General features: G+C 41.0%; 1 protein-coding gene across 1 annotated transcript in view; it reads left to right on the top strand.

The window, feature by feature from the left end:
• LOC108680244 (reelin) overlaps positions 1–20,481 on the top strand; it is a 79,802-nt gene extending 59,321 nt beyond the window's left edge. Inside the window, exons 53-69 of the mRNA XM_047879756.1 lie at positions 917–1,413; positions 1,771–1,867; positions 2,411–2,552; positions 2,979–3,064; positions 6,421–6,443; positions 8,773–8,934; positions 9,635–9,830; positions 10,249–10,579; positions 10,865–10,973; positions 11,552–11,669; positions 11,812–11,973; positions 12,234–12,475; positions 12,847–12,998; positions 16,589–16,880; positions 17,419–17,533; positions 18,294–18,418; positions 18,711–20,481. Coding sequence (XP_047735712.1) covers positions 917–1,413; positions 1,771–1,867; positions 2,411–2,552; positions 2,979–3,064; positions 6,421–6,443; positions 8,773–8,934; positions 9,635–9,830; positions 10,249–10,579; positions 10,865–10,973; positions 11,552–11,669; positions 11,812–11,973; positions 12,234–12,475; positions 12,847–12,998; positions 16,589–16,880; positions 17,419–17,533; positions 18,294–18,418; positions 18,711–18,768 — 2,907 coding nt within the window. The 3' untranslated portion in view covers positions 18,769–20,481. The remainder of the gene's footprint in view (positions 1–916; positions 1,414–1,770; positions 1,868–2,410; positions 2,553–2,978; positions 3,065–6,420; positions 6,444–8,772; positions 8,935–9,634; positions 9,831–10,248; positions 10,580–10,864; positions 10,974–11,551; positions 11,670–11,811; positions 11,974–12,233; positions 12,476–12,846; positions 12,999–16,588; positions 16,881–17,418; positions 17,534–18,293; positions 18,419–18,710) is intronic.
• The last annotated feature ends 2,813 nt before the right edge of the window (positions 20,482–23,294 follow it).

The following is a 23,294-nucleotide window of genomic DNA, read 5'->3' as shown; positions in this document are numbered from 1 at the left end:
TCTTCTACTCCAGCGCAACTGCAAGTCTGTTGACATGAAAGTATAGAATTAAGAAGACAGTACAGATTTAATAGAAAGCAATTTAGATTCGCAATAGATTATTTAAATTTGAATTCCAAATTGAATAGTGTCTAATTATTTAAGACGTTGGAGTATTTTATTTATAGGAAGGTGCTCAGAGGATCGGAAAATAGTTCCATACTGAATGTTAGCAAGTGCATTCCTGGAGTAGTGCCGTGATCTCACCTCAAAGGCTTTCAGTGCAAAGATTCACGGATCCCCGCCGTGGACGATTTACGGATCACCCAGGGCTAACCGCCAAACTAAGCAGCTAGAAAGCGCCATGAGCTGTTGGCAACGTGGCGCTCTTCTCCGTTCCCCGTACGTGGCAAATAGTTCGGATAAAGCAAGGCGCGCTTGGATAAAGCAATTGAGCAAGGCACGAAAAAGCGTGAATGAGAGTGTGAAGAATGTAAGTAGGCCCATGTCAAAACTGCTGTGCTGACGTGCGAAAAGCTGAAGGCAAGTGCGACCGAGTGGTCAGGTCTGCAGAGTGCTGCGGCTAAAGATCTACTGGCCGGCAGTTCGACATAGCCTAATGCAGAGTGACTACAACAGTATGGAAAATGGTGTAGTCACGGTACTGGAGTGAATTGAATTTGGAACTCTAATTTTTACATCTTGATTTAATTGGTAACAAATTCCTAAATTGCGCAGCAATTTTGTACAAGCTTCATTCTGGAAATAATTTTTGAAATCAAATTAACATTTACACTGCATTACTTTACATCCTAAATTTCAATTTTAAGTTAGGATGATACCTGATACTTTTTTATTATTTTTCAATTTCTTGGTAGCGTTGTTTATCTTGAATAATTTATTGTATCTTTCGTATTGATTATTATTTTGTTTGCAGTCGTGCAGTCGCTACTTAGAAACTACGGACCTGAACCTGCAAGACGCCCACTACGTACAGTTCCTCGTAACTTCCTCATGCGGCGCCCACAGTTCGCTGTACAACCAAGAGTATGCGCAGCAGCGCTCATCCCGTGCACAACCAAAGACCCAGGACTTATACGACCAAAGACCTTCTCGATCGTCCGACTTCTATAACCAAAGACCTTTTAGATCGTTTGATGACAACATCGGAACATATGAAGAACCAGACTTGGAAACTTTAACTTCGAATTCTGTGAACTCGGAGTTCATTCGAACGCGTTCTCGGTCACGGCGGTCAATTGTGAGTGAGCAGCGCAGAGCGGTCGACCCCCGACGCCTTAGTTCGCCTGACACCGAGGAGGCGGTGCCGGTATTCAACAACGACTCTCAGATCCTGGTGCAGATGACGTGTGATGGCGGCATGACGTGGACCACAGTCAAAGCGCTTGCATTGAGACACTTCACGTCACCGAAGTTGGTGGATAGATGCTGCTTTGCTGATGAAAGAGGGAAATGACATTCTGGAGAGATTTAGTCTTGTTGCCCGCATTGAGAGGTCCGAGTGCTCTTTGTGTCAGCATTTGTGTCTGCATCATTCTTCATTTAAAAAATTACTACACGCATCCGCCGCATAATAATAGATCCAGAACTAAATCATTCATTTGGCTTTCATTTATTTCTCCAAAATAAAATGTGTTAGGGAAGAAATCATCAGCAAAATTATTTAATAACACTTCAGCTCAACAAATTACTTTTTTTCGTATTTGCTTTGTTTCAATATTAATATTTGTTTCAATTTCCTCACTTATTCTTGCCATTCCTTCTTCTCAGGTATGTGTGGCTGGAAATTCCGGAAGGTCTTCACTGCAACGGCGGCCGCGTCCGCTGGTGGCAGGTGAACGGTCTGGGCATCGCGTCTGGCCGCCAAGTGAGAACCCATGAAATAAATGTTGTGATTTCATTTATTTTTGTGAGTTCATTGAAATGTTTTCAGCTCTCGTGGTTAATAAGATGTATGGCGTAATACATTGAAAATGAATCAACCCATGTCCTGTGTTACTTAAGTTTGCTGTTGCTTAGGCCTAACTTACCTCTGTCCTATAAGCCATATGTAACCCAAGTCCTGTGTTACTGAAGCCTGGCTTACACAAGTATTCTGTTACCATGTACCTGTGTTGCCCAAGCCCTGTGTCCTCAGTTACCCAGGTCTTGAGTTACTTAGGTCCTGAGTTACCTATGGTCCTAAGTAAACCAGGTCCTGTATTAACCAAAGCCGTTTTACCTATGCCCTGAGTTACCAAGGCCCTGTATTACCCAGAGCCTGTTTTGCCTAGGCTCTGAGTTACTCAGGTCCTGTATTACCCAGAGCCTGTGTTACCTAGGCCATGAGTTACCCAGGGCCTGTCATGCCTCTCCTTACCTGTGAAGATGCGTCTGCATATCCTCGTGCAGTAACCCGCTTCTTGCGCAGTCTCGCCTGCCGCGACCAGACTGGGCCCTGGACTCTGTGGTGATCGGGGGGCGGCGGTCCAACCCCCCCTCTGCTCTCGACGCCCCCACCGTGGACGACTTCAGGGCGCCAGGGTGGATCATGATGTACAATGTAGCCAGAGGTGGATCATGATGTACAATGTAGCAGAGGTGGATCATGATGTACAATGTAGCCAGATGTGGATCATGATGTACAATGTAGCCAGAGGTGGATCATGATGTACAATGTAGCCAGAGGTGGATATTGATGTACAATGTTGCCAGAGGTGGATCATGATGTACAATGTAGCAGAGGTGGATCATGATGTACAATGTAGCAGAGGTGGATCATGATGTATCATCATGTACGGCCTCAAGGTTATCAGAAGTATATTTTTTGTTGTGTCGCTGGACCGCTGTTGTATGTGTTTGTTGTGTCGCTGGACCGCTGTTGTATGTGTTTGTTGTGTCGCTGGACCGCTGTTGTATGTGCTCGTTGTGTCGCTGGACCGCTGTTGTATGTGTTCGTTCTATCACTGGACTCCTAACGATGAGTCACCCCCTCCCAGGCCGCTACTGCAGCAGCACTGATGAGAGTCTGACCGCCAAGTCTGGGGTGGCGGAGGCCGCCGTTGCTCAGACTTCAGACATCAGGGTGAGTAATTGATCTGAGCTAGTCATTTTAACAATTACAGGGGAAACTGTGTCTCGGAGTCAAAGAAATGGTGACGATGGATATACAATGACTTGCCTTATTGCAAGAGGTCGCATGTCGAGTCCACACAGCACATGAAGGATTGACTGTGTGTTGGACATGAGTGGTGTGTGTTCTGAACGTGTGTGATGTGTTACCTGGACATGTGTGCTGGACTTTGTGTGAGTATTGTTCATGATGGCAAAGCAGAAATCTATAATAAATCTTGTTGGTGATCGTGAAAGCTTCAAAATCTCATTCAATACCAGTGTGTGGTGATGGCGATGTGCTAGGTGCGCAACAGCTGTAACGAATTGTAAGATAAATCACGTTCGAGATGCCGCCAGTGTGCTTGATACGAAACTGATGTGGAAAAGTTTCGGAGACCAGCTCCAATATCAGTTCAAAACTTCAACAATACAAATATAACAGATCGATCAAATTTGCACGGACGATACTAATGTCTAAATTGACAGATAAGTAGGCTCGATCACGTCAAAACCAATCGATAAACTATTCTAAACAGAAAAGGTATTAGAGTATACAACATAAAGTTTAACTTTTACAATATGCTGGAATTTTACGATTCCTATATCCTATATATGAGTCATCAGCTAGAGGAGGAGTCTATAAAATCTGACAACCGCTCATGGACACAAAAAAGTCGTCTTGTTCGGTGTGCACTGAGCAGATGCGCAGCTGGAAGAGGCAGGTGACCAAGCAGGAATCTAGAATGATAGCTCATGTCACGGTGTTCGGCAAGTCTGATGTAGAAGTTACGTGACGTTATACCGACGTAAACTGATGTGCACTGAACACAGTTGGACTCGTAATTCAGAGAGAACTGAATTCGGGAAGAAATAACATCCTTATACCTGAAAAAGGACTGAATTTTTCTATAATTGTTCCATTAATACATGCACGTTAACACTCGTAAGATATTCCATTAATATAAACTTCAAAATTGTCGATATAGTTAACGATGTGGAGCCAGAGGAGCGGCAAGGATCAATTTATTATTTTCCTGCTGCTAACCGTAACAACAATTTACAAAAAGGTTCGACATTTCCCTTGTCATGGGTATGTGAACGCCTGCAGGTTCCCATCTAGAGATAAAAACCAACGGTCATGTAAAAATTTTTACTTTATATGCATCCCCTGAGTGATCTCATGTAATTAAAAAGGTAACACGGATCATTTCTGAGACACATGTTAAGGACCGGGCACAAATTGATCTCGCTGTCACACAACACCTGACGGCATCCTCAAACCTATGTTCACACAGATCCAGTACTAGCCGTAACCCAATAATATAATCTCTACGTCCGTCAACACTCTCTAAAAATTCTTTACAATTCCAATTCTCAACATTAGTAAATTTACAACACATATATATTCTATAAACCATACAACAAATAACCGTTTTGCTTAAAACCTCTATAACCTCTTTTGCTTGCGTTATGACGAAATTCGAAGGCAACCGTTCCAAATGTAACATATTCAAATATATAAATATATTGAAAATTTTATGGCATTGCGTGGATGGTAGAAACAATTTTCATAACCACCGGGTATTTATGGTTGAATCATTGCCAATTTTAATAGAAACGAACAAACCAATAAAGGATGTGCCCAAACCAGCTTCTTTACGTCCCTTTTCATAAGAAGAATGCAGCCGTTGGCCCTAAGTTTGAGTACCAATTAGCCCCAGAGTCAACGTTCAGCCTAAAAAGGCACAGCTACACTTAGCCTCAGAACTACCAAGTCGCCGACCATGCTAGCAACACCGCATGCCGCACTAGCTCAAAATGGCTTAATGGCATAGCGCCGTGTGTCCGCAGTCACTAATCAATTCAGCCTGGTGTTGAAATATTTCAATCCCAGCATGGCCTAACCTCCACTTTTACACCGACTCTTAACCTTGCTGCAGCCAATGACCGTCGCCTGCCCCACTTGCCCCACCTCTCTACCTTGATGCAGTCAATGAGGTTAGGTACGGTTAGGTTTATTTGGATGAGTCGGGTTAGGGTTGCAAATACATGAAGATAATACGCTGTTGTATGTGGCTGCAGACTTAGCGGCAGACTTGCAACGCCTAGGGGATCAAACACTCAACTTTATAGGCTACCCTACCCTCATGCGCTACTAGCAACGTTCCTGTGTCCGAGAGCGACATGAAGATTGTGGGCTAACTATATAGTGGTTCATATTTCGATATCAGTTAATCTTGGCATAGCTTAACCCTCATCGTTTTAAATTTATGACAGGTTATAACATTACTAAGCCTTTAAATCTGGCTAGTTTATTTTTGGTCATAAAGTGAAAATCTGGTGGGAAAATCTGGACGACATCATCCGTAGCAATAATTTATTTATCGCCTTTCATATTAAAATTCCATCACTGTAAAATAACGCGTCGCAGGATGTCAAATACTTGTACAAAATTCTACATTTTATTCAACATCCCGCAAACTGTTTCCGAAACAAATTAAGAAATCTTAGATACACAAAAAAGTACCACTAGTAGAATCACGATACAATTGCGTTTAGTAAGTCGATATTCCACTAGAAATATTCAATGACAAAAAAACAAATATTCAAGATAAATAAATTGCCTTTTACCAAATAGTGCAGTCGCCAGCCACAAATAGCGACACAAATTTAGAGTCGAGCAGACCTAGCCTACCTAGGAAATTTTTCCCACATTAGTACTGAAGATGATCATTCAAATTCCGCAGCTGGTCACCGAAACATGGTCCGATACTGTGAATTTACATGCTCTTTTTAGTTAAGTTAATAATTTGCGATTAGGCAAACTATGTAATTACGGATGCATTATTTTCAAGTGAAATCTGGTGATGACGATGTGCTTGATATCTAACAAATAAAACCAAATCTTTGAGTGCAAAAGTGATGGTATATTTATTCAGCCTTGTTTAAACATTATCATTTTCCGTATCAATATTGATTTTTGTAACTTCCGTCAAACTTTGATTTTCCTGCTGTGAATCATTTCATAAAAAAACGTATCGATGATTTTAGTCAAGTGACAAGTGTACTGTATTATGTCCAAGTGTCCTGTGTCACGCCCAAGTGTCCCGTGTCACGCTCAAGTGTCCCGTGTTACGCACAAGTTTCCCGTATCACGCACAAGTGTCCCGTGTCACGCCCAAGTGTCCCGTGTCACGCCCAAGTGTCCCGTGTCAGGTTCAAGTGTCCTGTGCCGTGTCCAAGTGTCCCGTGTCAGGTTCAAGTGTCCCGTGTCATGCCCAAGTGTCCCGTGTCAGGTTCAAGTNTGTCAGGCGAGTTGTCTCTTAGGACCGCTCACTGCCGCCTGTCAGGAATTGGATTTCGATATAAAAAGGGAAACATCAAACATTTTGACATCGTAAATTTTGATCATGTTATAAACAATGAAAACGTGACATGTTTTCATTTTTTATTGTTTTTTGTTGCTGATAAATGATATTTTATCATTGCCCAGAAATTTCTAGTAAATTTTTGTGTCTATTACCTAACCGATAACCTATAAATGGAAAACCTTTCTAGCTTTCAAAGAGGCCAAATTGTTGGTGCCCGTGTGGCGGGTACTAGTATGGCAGAAACTTCCCAAATACATGACGTTTCTAGAGGTACTGTCTCAGAAGTAATGACTGCATTTGAAAGAGAAGGAAAAAATTCCTTAGTAAAGAACTGGTCGGGCCATAAGTCAAAGTTGTCTGAGAAGGACCGTCGGTACCTAAATCGAATTGTGAGGGACAATCGAAAGACTACGACTGTTTAAATTACTGCAGACCTCAATGAACACCTACAGAACCCAGTTACCGCCATGTCCGCCGAGAGCTGCACAAAATTGGATTCTATAAAAGAGTTGCACTTAGAAAACCTCTGGTTTCATATACAAATGCTTCAAAGCATTTAGAGTGGTGTAAAAACCTCCAGAATTGGTCCCTCGATCAGTGGAAAATTGTGATTTTCTCTGACGAATAATCGTTTACTTTATTTCCAACCTCTGGCCGAGTTTACGTTGAAAGACAGCCAAAAGAGTAATTTAATCCCGACTGCCTCCTCCCAACCGTAAAACATGGCGGGGATCTGTGATGATCTGGAGTGCTATTTCTTGAAAATCCGGCGGACCAATGATTGGAAAATGGAAAGAATCAACAGACGTGACTAATTAGGAATTTTCCCGCCTGACTGGCGGCAGAGATCTAATGGTTCAAGCACTGATTCCGGATGGGAACGCCATCTTTCAAAATGACACTACCCCGATCCATGCAGCTGGAATTAGAATGGCACAAGGTCGAGCATCACATTCGGCCACGACAATCATCAGACCTAAATATTATCGAGCATTTATGGCAGATTTTAGAGATCAGAAGTCGATTCTCGCCGCCATCGTCAGACTTCTGATCTCTAAGTCGATTCCCGCCGCCAAGAAGTCAGAGTCCATTCCCGCCGCTATCGCCTTTAGAAGAGCTGGAGGGAATTTTACCAAAAGAATAGGTTAAAATAACTGTGACACAATTCACGATTTGTATGAATCAATACCTCGGAGAATTGAGGCTGTAATTACCGCAAGTGGTGGGTCTACACCATACTAAAATATGTTTTGTGGATTTCTCAGCTGTTTCTCATATTTTGTCTAGCCCTTGTATATATTAGTGTAATTAAGAAGGAGCCCTTTGTTCAAGCACGTTTCAAGCACAAACGGTTGCGGAGATCGCAGTCCCCGGCTGCAGTATATTTGTATATGACTTTAGACTGCTTCAATGAGGACGGTCTTGGTCCTGTGTTGTTTCTTGATATTAGGCTTCTTACTTTTGGGTTCTTGTAATAGATAATCCATTGAATGCGGTTGTTTTCTCTTGTGCATCTAATGCTATTTTTGCTAAAGTTTGTGATTGTCTGCTTGTGTTGTATGCCTGGCACTAAATATACAGTATAGGGGAGAATAAGTGGGAGAATAAAAAAGAATAGGATCAAAAATTTCTATTTGATGTTACAATTGGTCAATCCTATCGCAATTTGAAGGAGTCAATATAGTTTTTTAAAGACTTTGAAATAAAATTAAAATGAGAGTTTATTCGTTTAGAAAAGGTCTTAATTTATGTATAATACATTAACATTTTTTACTATTACCAGGATTACGAAAATTGGGGATTTGGGATAACAGGATTTCCGAATCACAGGAGTTATAATAATATAATAATATCGGTTTCAGCGTTCATTAGGCCGTGGGCCTGTCGCCGATTCTTAACATCGCAGAATATTCACAGCTTGTTGCGGTCTCGAATGCCCAACTTACTGCATCAATTTTACTTGCTTAACCGCCCGGCCTCGTTGCCGATTTTGACCAGAAACTGGCGCACAGAGCTGGGATCGAACCCGCACCTCTCTGCTCCAATCTTGGTACTCTGAACTGTAACCACTGGGCCACCCTGCCCAGTTATCAAGGCCTCAAGCTCGGGTAACGCCGGTCTGACCTGTTAATATCTTATTTAAGGGGAGATGAAAAAGTGGGCGATGAACTCATAACTACGCTGCACATGAAGATGTCTTCCTTGTGTGGATGCAATATAGAACAGGCATGTCTTTCATGTACAAGACAATAGCAGATGTTGTTCTTGTATGACGTTATTTGGATTGTATTTTCTCTGGCATTTGCAGGGTGGAATATTCCCTAGATCACGGCTACAGCTGGTCTCTGGTACGAGACACCTGCTTGCCTGGGGACCCCAGCTGTCAGCAGCTCGACGACTCGTCCATATTTTACGGCCCGCTGCCCTGGACACGAGTCGTGTACTTGCTCGACAACGTCGGGCCTGCCAAGTGCGACGTCGCCCTAGACTGCATGACAAATAATTAATATTTAATTGGCTTTTAAATTAACTCGGTCGTTACAGGAAGACTGCCCTTTACATTAACACTTTAATTAGAAAAACATTTTTTTACATTAACACTGTCGTTACAACATCACAGCATTTTACATGAACAATGTCGTTACAGCAACACTGCTTTTTACATGAACAATGTCGTTACAACAACAAAGCGTTTTACGTGAACAATGTTGTTACAACATCAAAGTATTTCACATGAACAATGTCGCTACCTCAACAAAGCATTTTACATGAACTGTAGAATAGAATTATTCTACAGTTTACATTCACCTCCCGGTAAGTCCACTTGGCTACTCGGCCGAATCGCCGCTCTCGCCTTTCATTGCCAAACGTTCTACAAAGATATAGAGCTAATTAGACGTTCTACAAAGATATAGAACTATTTTTGACGTTCTATAAAGATATAGAACTGTTCTAGACGTTCTACAAAGATATGGAACTAATCTAGACGTTTTACAAAGATATAGAACTATTCTAGACGTTTTTTGAAGATACGGACCTTTGCTACATGTTCATTTGATGTAAAGGTCACGAACAGTTCATTATCTAGAAATTGGAAAACTAAATTAATGGCATGAGATATGGTTCATGCCTTCAATATTCGTGAATCAATCGTTAATTTCGCTGGCCAGGTACGTCCGGTTCCGATGGATACAAGAACCGACGTCTGATCAGAGCGGTTCACACGAGTGGTCACTGCGTCGTGTCTACATCGGCAACGCCTGCCTCCAAAACTGCCTCGGCAGAGGCTACTGCATGGGTGCCTTATGTTACTGCGACTCCCAGTATACTGGTCTGCACTGCCAGTACCTGCTGCAGGACAATGTCGTGAGTATCATTAATGCACACTGTGTGTTGGTAGACATCTTATTAACTTCGCTCCGTAGTAGGACTATCACCTCCATGATGAAGTCTGGTTCGTTGATGAAAACTTCTCGACAAATCAGGAGCGGATTTTTTTCTCTCAAGTTTTCCTTGAGAAGAAACCCCGTTTCTTCTTCTTTCTTGTGAAGAATCCAAGGTGTTTCTTCTCAAGTTTTTCCCTTCTTCAACTTGGCAGGTTTTTTTCCATGGGCAAGGGACAGGATATTTCTTTGCGGATCCTCATTTTTTTCATTTCTTTAGGAAAATAATAAATTTTTCTAACAGTTTAAAGGATTAAAGTTTTGACATATACGGGCGGAATAATAATGAGCTCAAACTGAGCTTGCCATTATTTATTGCCGGAACCGTGACTGGCGCGCAGCCATACATCAGGGACACATTTCCGGGCCCCGCGTTTGCGCCACATTGGGCCCACGTCCAGGGAGGCCTGCACTCGGGGGGCTGCGGGGACGTCATAGAGGAGCCCCCGGCCGTCTCCATGGAAGGCCGCCACACCAGGAGCATCACGACGGTGCCCGTGGACACCCGTGCCGCCAAGTTTGTCCTCTTCACGGCCGTTATTGGAGGACAAAAAGGTAGCCAAAAAGCATCCACTACCCTTCTTGAAAATGAGGTCTCCCAAAGCACCGACGTCTGCCGGAAGCCTTCCGCACGACTGCACAACGTCTACCTGCAGTACTCCGTGGACGGCGGTGGGTCTTGATGGGTTGCGAGATCAAATCTTTTTTCATTTCTGAAACTCTTTTCCGAGATCGAAGTGGAAGTGAAAATAATTTGTATCATATGCAAGTATGAGTTTCTTATTGTGCTATCATTGACTATTGCAAATGGTAGTAGAATTTTACAAGTTGCGAGTGCGTAGAACTTGAGAGTAATAGAGATGCTACTCATAAAATAGAAATTGTAACAGGAATCATTGACAGTTTTTATAATCTAAACGTACTAAATGTGTATTACTTGTCCCATTTCATGACCAGGCATCAACTGGCAGCTGCTCCGTGAGCTTGACCATGAACTCTACGGCACTCCTCGTGAAGACTATGTCCTCCTGCCCTCCAACTCCCGTTCACCTGCCACTCTCTTCAGGTAAGCTCTCCTCTCGCCGCCCATCGTGTCCATCTCTTATAAATTCATCTTCTATTACCAGAGCCAGATCCACTTCCCTCGATCTCGCTGAAAACATAGCATAGCTTTGTGTCTCTATGTGCGCTCTTTTCATGCAGCATTCGTGCACATGTTTCGGCTAAACTTCCGAGTTTTGGAATAGCAAAAATTATTGTCTTAGTGACTTAACTCTAAAGTTTTGTTTGTATATATCAGATGAAGTTTCGAGTTTTGTTCTGGATTTTAGCAAAATAAAGTATGTAATTTCGTTTAAGATATTGCTACATTTTCATGATTTGTTCTACATATTAACCAAATTTTCAAATTTTATTATATATATCAGCTAGACTTTCAAATTTTGCTGTAGATATCGGCCAAAGTTTCAAGTTCTACTGTAAATATCGGCCAAAGTTTCAAGTTTTGCTGTAGATATCAGCCAAAGTTGTTTTGCTGTAGATATCAGCCAAAGTTTCAAGTTTTGCTGTAAATATCAGCTCAATTCTTAAGTTTATCCCAGTTTCACCTCACCTCTTGTGATGACATCGTGCATGTCTGGCCAGGTTCTGGCAGCCACGTCAGGCGCCCCCCGCCCCCGCGTGGTCGCTGGACGACGTATTCATCGGAGGCTCCGAGATCGCCCATGCGCAGCTCATCGACGACTTCAGAGACGAGCCTCAGGTTCCCTACAGTTCTATATATTAGTTCAGCAACGTTTCGTGCAGCAATATCAGGTTATAAATATTTCGTTCTGCAATATTAGGTCATAGATGTAATTTTTTGTGTTCGTCAGCATAGCGAAGGTGTAAATTTCTTGGTGCAGGTGTCGCAGTGGCTGTTCGCCCCACACAGCACCACCAGCTCGGGGTATTGTCACGAAGACAGCAACGCAACCTCCCTCACTTGGCCTCACCACAAGCCCGGCACCCGCGCCATCACCACGCAGGAGCTCATCGTCACTCACCACACACTCCTCCAGTTCAAAGTATAACAATTTCATAAGTAAACAAATGCAGCTTATGGAATAGATCTCATTATAGGTAGAGCATTTCCGACCTTCAATGCACTCTGAGTCTTTAATTAGATTTCTATACTTCTTCAAAAATCTTCTCATTAGAAGTCATGGTATGTGTACATATCTCAATCTACGTTATCAGTCTTCTCGTTATAAATCTACTGTGACTAAAAAGTTGTATCCGTTTCATCAACATTGTTTCATCAATGGTTGTATTTTATCCCTCATAGATCTCAATTGGATGCGACGCGAAAGTTGAATGTCCGTCAGAAACGCCCAGCGTCTTCCTGGAGTATTCCAAAGATGGCGGTGCGACGCCGTGGAGTTTAGTGTCTGAATTCTGCCTGCCGTCTTGGTCACAAGACACCGACTGCCTTCCGTACGAATACCACGGGCCTTCCGCGTACCAGCCGGACGTGTACCAGACCTGGACCCGCGTCACCATGCTTCTGCCGGAGAAAACTTGGTCCAGGTTGGTTATGTTAACACTTTGCTGAACCTTTTGTTAACAACGTAGACAAGTAAACTGTTAAATGAACCTTTTGTTGAAGACTTTAATGTGTTGACCGTTCACTAAACCTTCTTTTGCACTCTGTTTGTCGACCGTTTATAGAACATTTTGCTGAAGACTTATTTACGTTAAGTGTTTACTGAACCTTCGGTTGACGACTTCGGTCGTCGGTTGAGGCAAATTATTCCTAAATCAACGGGAGATTTCTTCAGAGCTCTCTGTCACGAAACTGATATACACGAACCTAATACTGGTGGAGAATTGTATAGAAAATGACTAATTATTTTGATATTTTCGAGCGCAATGCAAGCTTAAAGTTTATATGCGCTCAGTACAACACAGCTGCGGTGGGTTCAGTCGCCGTCCCCCCGTCCCCTGCCGTGGTCGCTGTCGTCTGTGTCTGTCGGGCAGGACTGTCCCGACCACTGTCACGGCAGAGGGGACTGCCTGCAGGGACGGTGTCACTGTGATCCGGGATATTACGGTACTGTTTACTTATTAAAACGCATAAAAATTTTTAACTTTTCTGGGTCCTTTGACTAATATTGTTTAAAAATTCATCAAAGTTTGTCATTTTTTCTGGGTCCTTTGCCTAATATTGTTTAAAATTCATCAAAGTTTGTTATTTTTATGGGTCCTTAGACCAATATTGTTTAAAAATTCATCAAAGTTAGTTATTTTTTCTGGGTCCTTAGGCCAATACTGTTTAAAAATTCATCAAAGTTTGTTATTTTTTCTGGGTCCTTAGACTAATATTGTTTCAAACGAACTTTCAGCATTATCTTGTCCTTATTTTTTTTATATTCGGAATTTTCTGTTGCGCCTGAATATTACCGTTGCTACAGCAACAAACGTTGTTGCTTCATGAGTGAGACATTATGAGACATGGTTGCAATATTTGCTAAACTGAACCGTTTTAAAAACTCATATTTTCTTATTTTTTTATTGATAGTTGCAAATACTGTCGTATTTGCGTGTTTGTTATAAGCTAAATGACGCGCTGATGTGGGCAAAGCTACAACTCACATTCAACTCAAATCAAAGGAAGATTATTATGAAGCGCGAGAGAATTAAAGTTAATATTGTTGTAAAAGCAAGCAGTCCAAAGACTTTTATTCCGTATAAAATATAAAGAGCTGTACAAGCTCCGTCTACTACAAGATAAATAACGCGAGATAGAAAATAAAATCAAGTGTTGACATAATAAAAGTGGAGGACTTATAAGAACCCTTCCTTTGTTGCCAGCTCATAGGTTATGGCCTATAGAGACAGATGTGTTCCCAGAGCAGCAGTCATGACAGTAGTTGTTGTGGTGTGTCTGTAGATATGTATATATCACCTCGACTATTATACTATGTACCGCATCTGGATTCGGGTAAAAATAAATGCAATAAACTCAATGCGGAGGTAAAATATCACAGCTCAATAATATTATGGAGTTGTAGTGTGTCTATCACGTCAACAGGACGTAAAGTATCACAACTCAATAATATTATGGAGTTGTGGTGTGTCTTTCACGTCTACAGGAGGTAAAATATTACAACTAAAAAATATTATGTTGTTGTGGTGTGTCTCACGTCTACAGGAGGTAAAATATCACAACTCAATAATATTATGGAGTTGTGGTGTATCTTTCACATCTACAGGAGGTAAAATATTACAACTAAAAAATATTATGGAGTTGTGGTGTGTCTTTCACGTCTCAAATAGTAAAATATTATGGAAGAGTCTAAGTCTTTCATCGAGAGCTTCAGTTCGCAGTAATTTTTTCCCATTACGTTGGTGAATCAAACGCTGTGAGGGTCCGGGAGAATTCGATTGTGGTCATTGGAGCTCCAAAATACTTAAATGTGAATGGTTTCGTTGTGTCCGGATATGGAGTTTAATGATTCTTTATTAAAGGTCCTTCTTAGGTTTTTCGTCATCAGTTTGGTTCGTGTCAGTGATGATCGTCTCTTCTCGTCGTCATCAATTAATATTGTTCGAAGGTCGAAGACGTTGCTGTCTACCTCGAATTTGTTAACGTCATGGTTCTGGAAAAAGTTTTAAGTTTCGGCTGCGTGAGGTTTTGGAAGCTGGATTGTATTAACGCATGTTTAGCTGTGTCTGCATATTTTTGTTGTGTTGTGTGTTTCTTCAATCACGAGTTGTTTTTTGCGTTCTAGTTATGATTTTATTCCTGTATATTCGGTCGGCAGTAAGAGTCCCGTGCTCTTGTTAGCAATGAAGGCATTTTGCGTGCTGCATTGTGCAGTAGGTGGAGGGATGCGCACTCAGAACAGGATTGTGTGGCGGTCGGTTTTGAATGTGCTAGTTTTCATGTATATATGTTGCACATGGAGCAAAGAAGCTGAGAAGTCATTTTTCTTTTTCGCACTAAGTGGAGGTAATAATGATGTAGCCGCGCCTCATGCGTCTCTAATTTTTGTACCGCGATTTTCCTTGTCATTTTTTTGGCGATCATTGAAACAGTTATTTCTTATATTTATGGTCTTAAATTTGTACTCATTCTTTCATTAATGTTTTTGTCTTTCGATCTTTACTAGCATTTTCATTTAGAGAAAAAGTCTGTTCACCCTGATCATCCGAAGCGCGTCACTTTCATTATGTTAGTCGTGAAGCACTTTGCGCTTCACTGTTGGTGAATTTTTTTGTGAAAAGTGGTTAGATTGTGACATGTAAATTTGTGCGTAATATTTGTGAATAGTTATATTGTGAGATCTAAATTTGTGCTGTAATATTTGTGAATTGTAATTATTTTGTTTGGAATATTTCAAGTTAAGTATTATAGCCATATCCTAAGTTTATTTATTATTTTTGTTGCAGAATCCTATTAGTTCACTACCACGAACAATAGATTCAGTCGGTGCCGTCCGCTGGGTTTACTCTGGTTCACTCTAGTTCACTCTGAGTTTCTTTTGGGTTCAGTTTGAGTTTTCACTGTTCCCTTTACCACGTTTTACCGTAGCCACTAGTGCCTTACCAATAAAGTGTCAGAAATTCTCCACGTTCACTTCCCTGCACGGTTAAAGTTTGGTTGTCTGACTGGCGCTGAAGTAAGAGCGGCAGGTACAGCCGTCGCGCTTACAATGATGTTGAACATCTGCATGAAACATTGAGCATAGATGTGCTTAATGCTATGCTATGTGTTTAGTGTCCGTCGTGATTGTTTTCATAACCTGAGTATCGTCATTTAGTTAGATTATGTCTTGTATCTCTTTACAGCTTGACCCCATTGATATTTCGTCTTTAATTTTTGTCGGAGTCTCTCTGATTATCTATAATAGACGATCGAAAAAGGTGCGTTAGGATGGGAGGTCTGTTGCAATAATTGGTTGTAGGTTGATTTTAATAAAATGATCTATCACTTTTTTATGTCAATTGGTCTTTGACGGATGCGTCGTCATTAATTGCGTAGAAACTGAAGCAGTATCGCTCAATTTCATACGTTTAGCGCTGGGGACGAAAGGCCGCTTTAAAAATTTCGCGCACGTCAGTACGGAGTGTGGGGTCGATTTTCTCGAGTTGAATTCATGTTGAAGGTAGATAGCGTGCTTTCGTCTTTAGTTAATTGTTCTTCATATCGTTGATATGACTTTGAAGGATAAGAATTATGCTAGTCAAGGCCAGGAAGAAGGTTTGGTGCCCCTATTCCTCGGATACAATGGTTATTAACGGAGTGTGGGGTCGATTTTCTCGAGTTGAATTCATGTTGAAGGTAGATAGCGTGCTTTCGTCTTTAGTTAATTGTTCGTCATATCGTTGATATGACTTTGAAGGATAAGAATTATGCTAGTCAAGGCCAGGAAGAAGGTTTGGTGCCCCTATTCCTCGGATACAATGGTTATTGCCGTGGCCTCGCGGTCACTGGTTAGTGGCCGAGAAGACGACTCGTGAGGCAGCAAAAGTTGAGGTAGCCTTTAACTCCATAATATATAACGCTATTATTAAACTTCTATTGAGTTACTTGCTGATTTGCAATTTTGTTGGTGGACCGTCAAATCAAGGTTAATACGTCACGTGTGAGCACTGCAACCCTTCAATAACGGGATGAATTTAACCCCCATTCAACAGGCGAGAACTGTGCGCCGCGCCCGTCCAGTAGCACGGAGCCTCTACCACAAACTCTCGTTGAGGGATTTGAAGGGAACTTGAACGGCTCATGGAGCCGGGTTTTGGGCGGGTGGACGAGCCGTGGAGGCTGTAGTAGCCTGGCTCCCTTCGGGTCTGGCAAGCATCTTTACTTCGGCGGGTGTGGCACCCGGAGTGCCATCACCCAGCCTCTGGACACCACCCGCGCTGGCGCTGTCATGTTTGTCTTGAAAATCGGCAGCGTCGACGGACCTCCAACCTGCGCCTTCGACAGGTTGGATGTCTTAGCGTTCAGCGTAAATGATGGATTTATCTTGATAAATGTTATGCCTATCAATTCCAATAAACCATACTTTCTAGGGAATGATACAAAATAATTTGATTTCCCATTTTAAATTAAATTTCGTAATTCATTAATGAAAATTTGAATTAAAATTGAGGCCGTTGGTAGAATCATTTGTTGTTGACGTCATTGTTTATAAACTCAAACTAGCAGTCCACTGTTCTTAATGATAACAACGACTAACACTGAAATTGCTGCTAGACATATTTATGAGTTTGCGTCACTCCAATATTACTGTAAAGATTCAACTTAGCGTAACAGATAGCATTCGTTGTACCAGCAACGTATTTATAACATTATTATACTCATAAATGCATTGACGTTCCATTCGTCAGCAACGTATTTCTTGCAATATTGTACCCATGCACTCTCGCTCTTCGCGACAATAGCGTTCTAGAACAATAGAGAGATGCATCCTAACAAGAACCAGTACTGTATATCGTCGCTACGAAAACAATCGTTATGCCAGCAGGACTGGCGCTGTAGGCAACTCGCTGGACCGCGGTGTGGTGCTGCAGTATTCCGTCAACAACGGCGTCATCTGGCGGACAATTAACGTTCACGATCCCTCCGAGTACCGCAAGGTGAACCTAGGTTCTCGGTCAGGCATTATATATAAATTCAACATTTCGATAATCCATGCCTTGATTAAATTGGTTAATATGCACATTTTAGTGACGGCGTCATGCTTCTTATAGCCTAGCTGAGATGTTGAAATCAGACCATCCCATGTAGGTTTAGTTTTGGGAGCTTAATGTAGTCTTGGATATGTGAAAGCGAATTAAATCATTGCGAATCTGTTCTTTTTATTTTATTTTATTTTTTCAAATGATATCACTTTCCATATCCTCAATTCTGTCGGTTGTTGCAAGAACATAACATTATCGTGCGACTCATAGCCGTAGGATTAGGCCTGGATTGACTTGTTAACCCTCCACCGCTGTATGTCACTCTCCGGAAACACAACTTTCAACTTAAATTATACGTAAACTATTGAGTGTAGCAACCTGAGTACGTTTGTACGCAAAAGAGAACATTTTAAAGTTGTCGTACGTGGCGGCAACCATCAGTGCAAGTCATTTTGCGCTCACTAGAACGTATCCTTTTTGGGAAGTAGGCTTGTGACAATATTGTTCCGGTTACTCACGTCAGGCGGTAGAGGGTTAAAGAATTACGACCGTGACGGTTAGAGTCAAATTGAGCGATAACTTGATAAATACTGTACACCTTAAATTGAGCGATAACTTGATAAATACTGTACACCTTAAATTGAGCGATAACTTGATAAATACTGTACACATTAAATAGAGTTTCATTAGCTAACATTACTGGTGAACACAACAGCCCCGCCGTGTGGTGTACAGCCTGCCGCGTGAGGCGCGAGTGTACGGCACTCAGCTGCGCTGGTGGCAACCACTGCACGCCGAGACGTCAGACCACTGGGCGCTGGACAGCGTCGAGCTCGAACTGTGAGTGCTCACATCGTGCGCGCAGCTAACGTATACTTATGATTTCGTTGATAAATGATTGACTTTGAAGGTTGATAAATGAATTATTCTACATGATAAATACATTTTCTGTATGATACTTTTCAATTGCTTGAGGTACAAAATGTGATAAATGTTTCGCGTGAATACGAAATCAATAGGTCACGACAGTGAGATTCCTGTTGGTATACTTTCACTAATAAATAGTCTGTTGCCACACGCAGCTTTTGCAGAGTAACGCTAGAAGTAATAAAGAACATGTGATGTCTTGCAGGTCTGCTCCGAGAGACACCAGTCAGTTTTCAGTTTTGCACGGTCAAGAAAAAGTGTGAATAAAATCTGTGGAATGAAAAAGGGATATTGATGCTTGAATGTGTGATGAGCATGGATTCCGTGAAGCTTATGACCTTATCGGGACCAAGACCTCCTTCGGTTACATGCCTCAGTTTCATATTAATAAAAGTTTTAGTTATACTAATTAAGCTTGGAATTCAGCTTTATTTAAGTAAAGTCAAAGTCAATATGTCATCATATTAAAACATCAGGATTAACCAGGTCAACTCTAAAAGAGATTACATAAATGATATATTTCTATTATTGTAGGACTAAGAGCAGATTGGGGTATCACGTCATACTTTCACATCTGAAGGATTGTCGGTTTGTAGCTAAAATATTACATTTATATATTAGGTTTTAATAGAACCCCAGTATCGAGCACGTTTTACAATGGCAACTTCCTATGGCCTTCTTTCAAATGTCATTTGTGTTAATTGTGGAGCTATGTACCGCATTACTGTGTGGAAAAGACGATTATGTTATGGTATTAGTTGCCCATAAACTTCTGAACTCAACGAACATTATCAATAGTTTTACCACCACACTATTTTATTCCTTTTATATCATAATCACGACGCTGTAAGTGAGATTAAAGAAACCAAACAATTTCGCCATAATACGCGCATTCCTCAACAAAAATGGGGTAACACCTAGTCTTCTGCGCAGGAGTCACGACATTTGGTTTAGTGTTATCCTTAGCCTGCTTGATCGATATCAATTTCTTGTCAAAATCTCCTTGCCGACTTTAATGTGTCCTGAGAGTAAATTGGCCTAATTGAAATCATACCGAGCTTGCATGCTGCTTAACGGCTACACTTCAAACACAGCCGAAGCGGACATAGAATGACAAATTAATTTACGTCATTTCCGAGTCCAAGGCGGCACTTGATTGAGTTGGGCCCGAATCCATATTTTATCAGGGTTGAAATACTAATGCCAGTGAAATACTAATGCCTGTGCCCACATAGTTTTACAAAGATTTCGTTAGCACTTTCAATGCGCGAGACGCATATTTTTTGCGGTTGCATAATTTAAAAAAATGATATGAAAATATGGAATAATATATATTTCGTTTACTGAAAATAAACCCTAAATAGAAAACCTATGACAAGATTTCGATATTGCTTCTTAACATCCGAAGAGAGCTAGTGTGGCTGCAAAGAATTATACGTAATGTGACTCATAACGTCCGCTCCAGAGATCGGCTAATACTCATAATGAGGGTCATCAATAAAGTCACTTGAATTACATTTGAACTGATATAGTGTTAGCGTAAATCTTAACTTGAGAAATGCATAAAAAATTTTTGTTCTCATGGTTGAACAATGACATGGTTAAATGGGATACGGCTGCCGAAGAAGTAACTTAATTACTATCACGCAAGCCTAGATGACGTTACTGTGACGCTGCAAGTTTATCGGTCATACCAGTTAGGTCAGCATTAAATCCTGATTCAAGTTCTGTAGGTATATATAAGCTTTTAATAATCACGAAGTGACAATTATCCTTGGGAAGTCGGGCTGGCGTTACGAACTGAACCAGCGAGTGATACGTCAAGCTTGTGCTCCCTCCCTACTTCTTAATTGTCGACCAGCCGTTTCGAGGTGTATAAAACTATGTTTTTGACTCGGTATCTATTGTGATCTCCAGCGACATGGAAATTGTAAATTATAGCTTATTTATAATTTATAAATAAAGTTTCAAACAAACATGTTTTGTTATCACAATTTAAAATGCACGTTTCACGCGATAAAGGCTGTTTCTGAACACTGGGTGGGGCTGGTAAATGAAGCCAGGTTAGAACTAAAATACAACGGGCTCAAGATTCAGAAAAATTAGTTGAAAATTTTCACATAAAATTCCGGTTTTCTAAATGAAAACGAGTAAATATAGCGAAAATACGATCACAGGGCTTCTTAGCAATCATACAAAAATTTATTAACCAAACTGAAAATAGGCCAGTAATTTATCAATTGATTCTTTTGATTAAAACAAGTATGCTGAAGCTACCAAAAAAGAAAATACGATAGCGGGCACTTGAGTAGACCTCCAAAAAATTTAGACTTGCACTTGACATATTGTTTCTAATAATTCAGAGAAGTAAATTAAGAGACTGCATCAAGGTGCTCAGCCGCGGTAGTCTTCTTTGGAGATTCTTAACTATGAATTAGACAGATAACTCCCCTCAGAAGTAAGATACAACTCTGAAATTTGGAATGCTATCCTGGCTAATCATTTTAAATTTGCTGACATTAAGATAAATTATGTAAGCTTTGTATTACCATGCACTGTTACCGCTAACGAAAATTTTGAACCAAGAGAACAATAAGCCGCACGACTTTAACATTTTTGCGATACCAGTTGGTTTAACTCTTTATTATTCATTGATCGCTATACCAAGCATTTCAGAATCATTCTTCTAGTGGTAGTTATATTAGTTTTTACCAACAAATCAGTAAATTTTCCGTAGATTAAATATATTAATATAAGGTTACAGTGATAATGAGATAAATACATTAATATAAGGTTACAGTAATAATGAGATAAATATATTAATATAAGGTTACAGTGTTCAGTTTGAGTTTAATGTGCAGAGTGGAGGAGACTGAAGCGTCTTCAGAGACTCTCGAGGCTGCCCCCTGACCCCCCATTCTGATCTAGCCCGACCGGTAATATTTTCTAGCCCGACCGTGTAGTTGAGCGGAGAACGCTTGAAACGGCGTCGAGAGAATTGCCATTTATTCATCAATGTCAGGCTGTTCTGCGGTGAATGTCCATGTTTTATAGCCATGCATGTCAGGTAAACGTGTTTTTTATTTCAATCTCATAAACGTCTCAGAGATCCAGTCACAAAATTTCAGACCCAGAAACTTACGTTCGATATTTGTGGGGAAGACTAAGGTCCATAATAAAAACATTGCCACGATACTCGTGATAATAAACGGCTAAAGCAGCGACAATTTGCTAAAACGTGACCGGTGGCCGAAAAACTCAAAGATGTGCAGAGTCAAACACTGAAGCTGGTCAATGACGTAATCTGTATCATTAAAAGTCGAAGAAGATTGAACGTAAATTCACCACCGAAGCAGGGAAGTTCATGACTTTAAAGCAAGTTTTTTTTTCTCCAGTAAAGGAAGTATTTGAGCAATACGATTAGTCGAGAGAGTAACATTGAAGAGAGGATCTTGGTTAACACACCTGCGAGATATACAGATCAGTTTTTCCTATTTCGTCCGAAGTGACTCCCTACCTAGCTTAATTTTACACACTAACCAACAGGCGGAATGTTTCTTATAAATAAAGGTTTAGTTCTTCGTAAGCGTTTTAATTCCTTACGAGAGAGCGCCTTCGTACTGGCCACCTCGTTTCATTGTACTGCTCTACGCTAAACCTAGAAATCTTCACCGTTCTTTGTGCATGACATCATATAGCTGCTCCTGCGTAACTCGTTCTTTCGAATTATGAGATGCTTTCATAGATTATTCAGAATTCGCTGCTGTTGGACTGAATTTTTAAATTACGTGGCGTGTGAGCACACTCCTGTGATACATAATAATAATGTAAACAATGTAGCATAAACTTAACTTTAACAGCTAGTGTTTATTGATAAATAACCTGATAAATTTTGGTTTGACAACATGCGCGGATGAAGAATTTATGTAGTTGAGGCGACAGGCTTTCGAGCGGTCGGTCAACTTGTAATCCTGTACAATACGCCTGCACCACAAGGCTCTCGGAAATGGTGTTGTGTAAACGACGGCAATCTTAGTTCGGAGCTTGAGTCAGTTGGCACTAATTCCTGGAGCAGGTGGTTCATCACAGATTCTCCATTAACTCATGAGCAATTAAACGATTTCGTCTGTGACTTACGTTAAAAGTGTGAAAAGACATTATTAGTACAATTAAAAGTACAAATTCTAGGTGTTGAAAATTTATTTATTTATAAAACTGAAAACCTGCTGCACCAAAAAGACTGAAGTTTGCCGTTCATGCAATCGTTGGAATGAATTTGAAAACTTCTCTTTTTTAGGAACTTCAGGAAAAGGAACAGCACGTAAATCGTTAACAAGAGATGAGGTACTTTTCATCCCCTTCGTAAATAGGGAAGTAAAACGTCTCGCGGAACCCCCCTCCCAGCTTCCACTTCCAGACTAGGGCTAGTGCAGTACTTTTAATTGAAGGATGTACATTGTACAAGCGGCAAGCGCCTACGTAGGTACACTTCCCATGGAACTTGCCACGGTCATGATCGATGCATGAGGCCATATGCCACGTAGGCACTTCATACAACTCTCAGCAGGCATGAACTTTCGCTTTTGCGCATCCAAGCTTCGCTGCTCTAGCGCATATTGATTGCAGTTAATCAGTTCTGCCCACTAAAACTGGTGAAATTTGGCAAGATATTCGGAACAAGTGAACTACTCGGTTAATATATCTAATTAATAAATAATATTATTCTGTAATTAACATAATAAGTGTTAAGCGCAAAACTTCTGCTGTAACTTCTGGCAACATCGTTGAT

Source organism: Hyalella azteca, unplaced genomic scaffold, assembly GCF_000764305.2.
Source record: "Hyalella azteca isolate HAZT.00-mixed unplaced genomic scaffold, Hazt_2.0.2 contig3755, whole genome shotgun sequence".
Classification (NCBI taxonomy): Eukaryota; Metazoa; Arthropoda; class Malacostraca; order Amphipoda; family Hyalellidae; genus Hyalella; species Hyalella azteca.
Note: the sequence above shows the minus strand (reverse complement) of the source record. Positions and strands in the feature narration are given on the sequence as shown.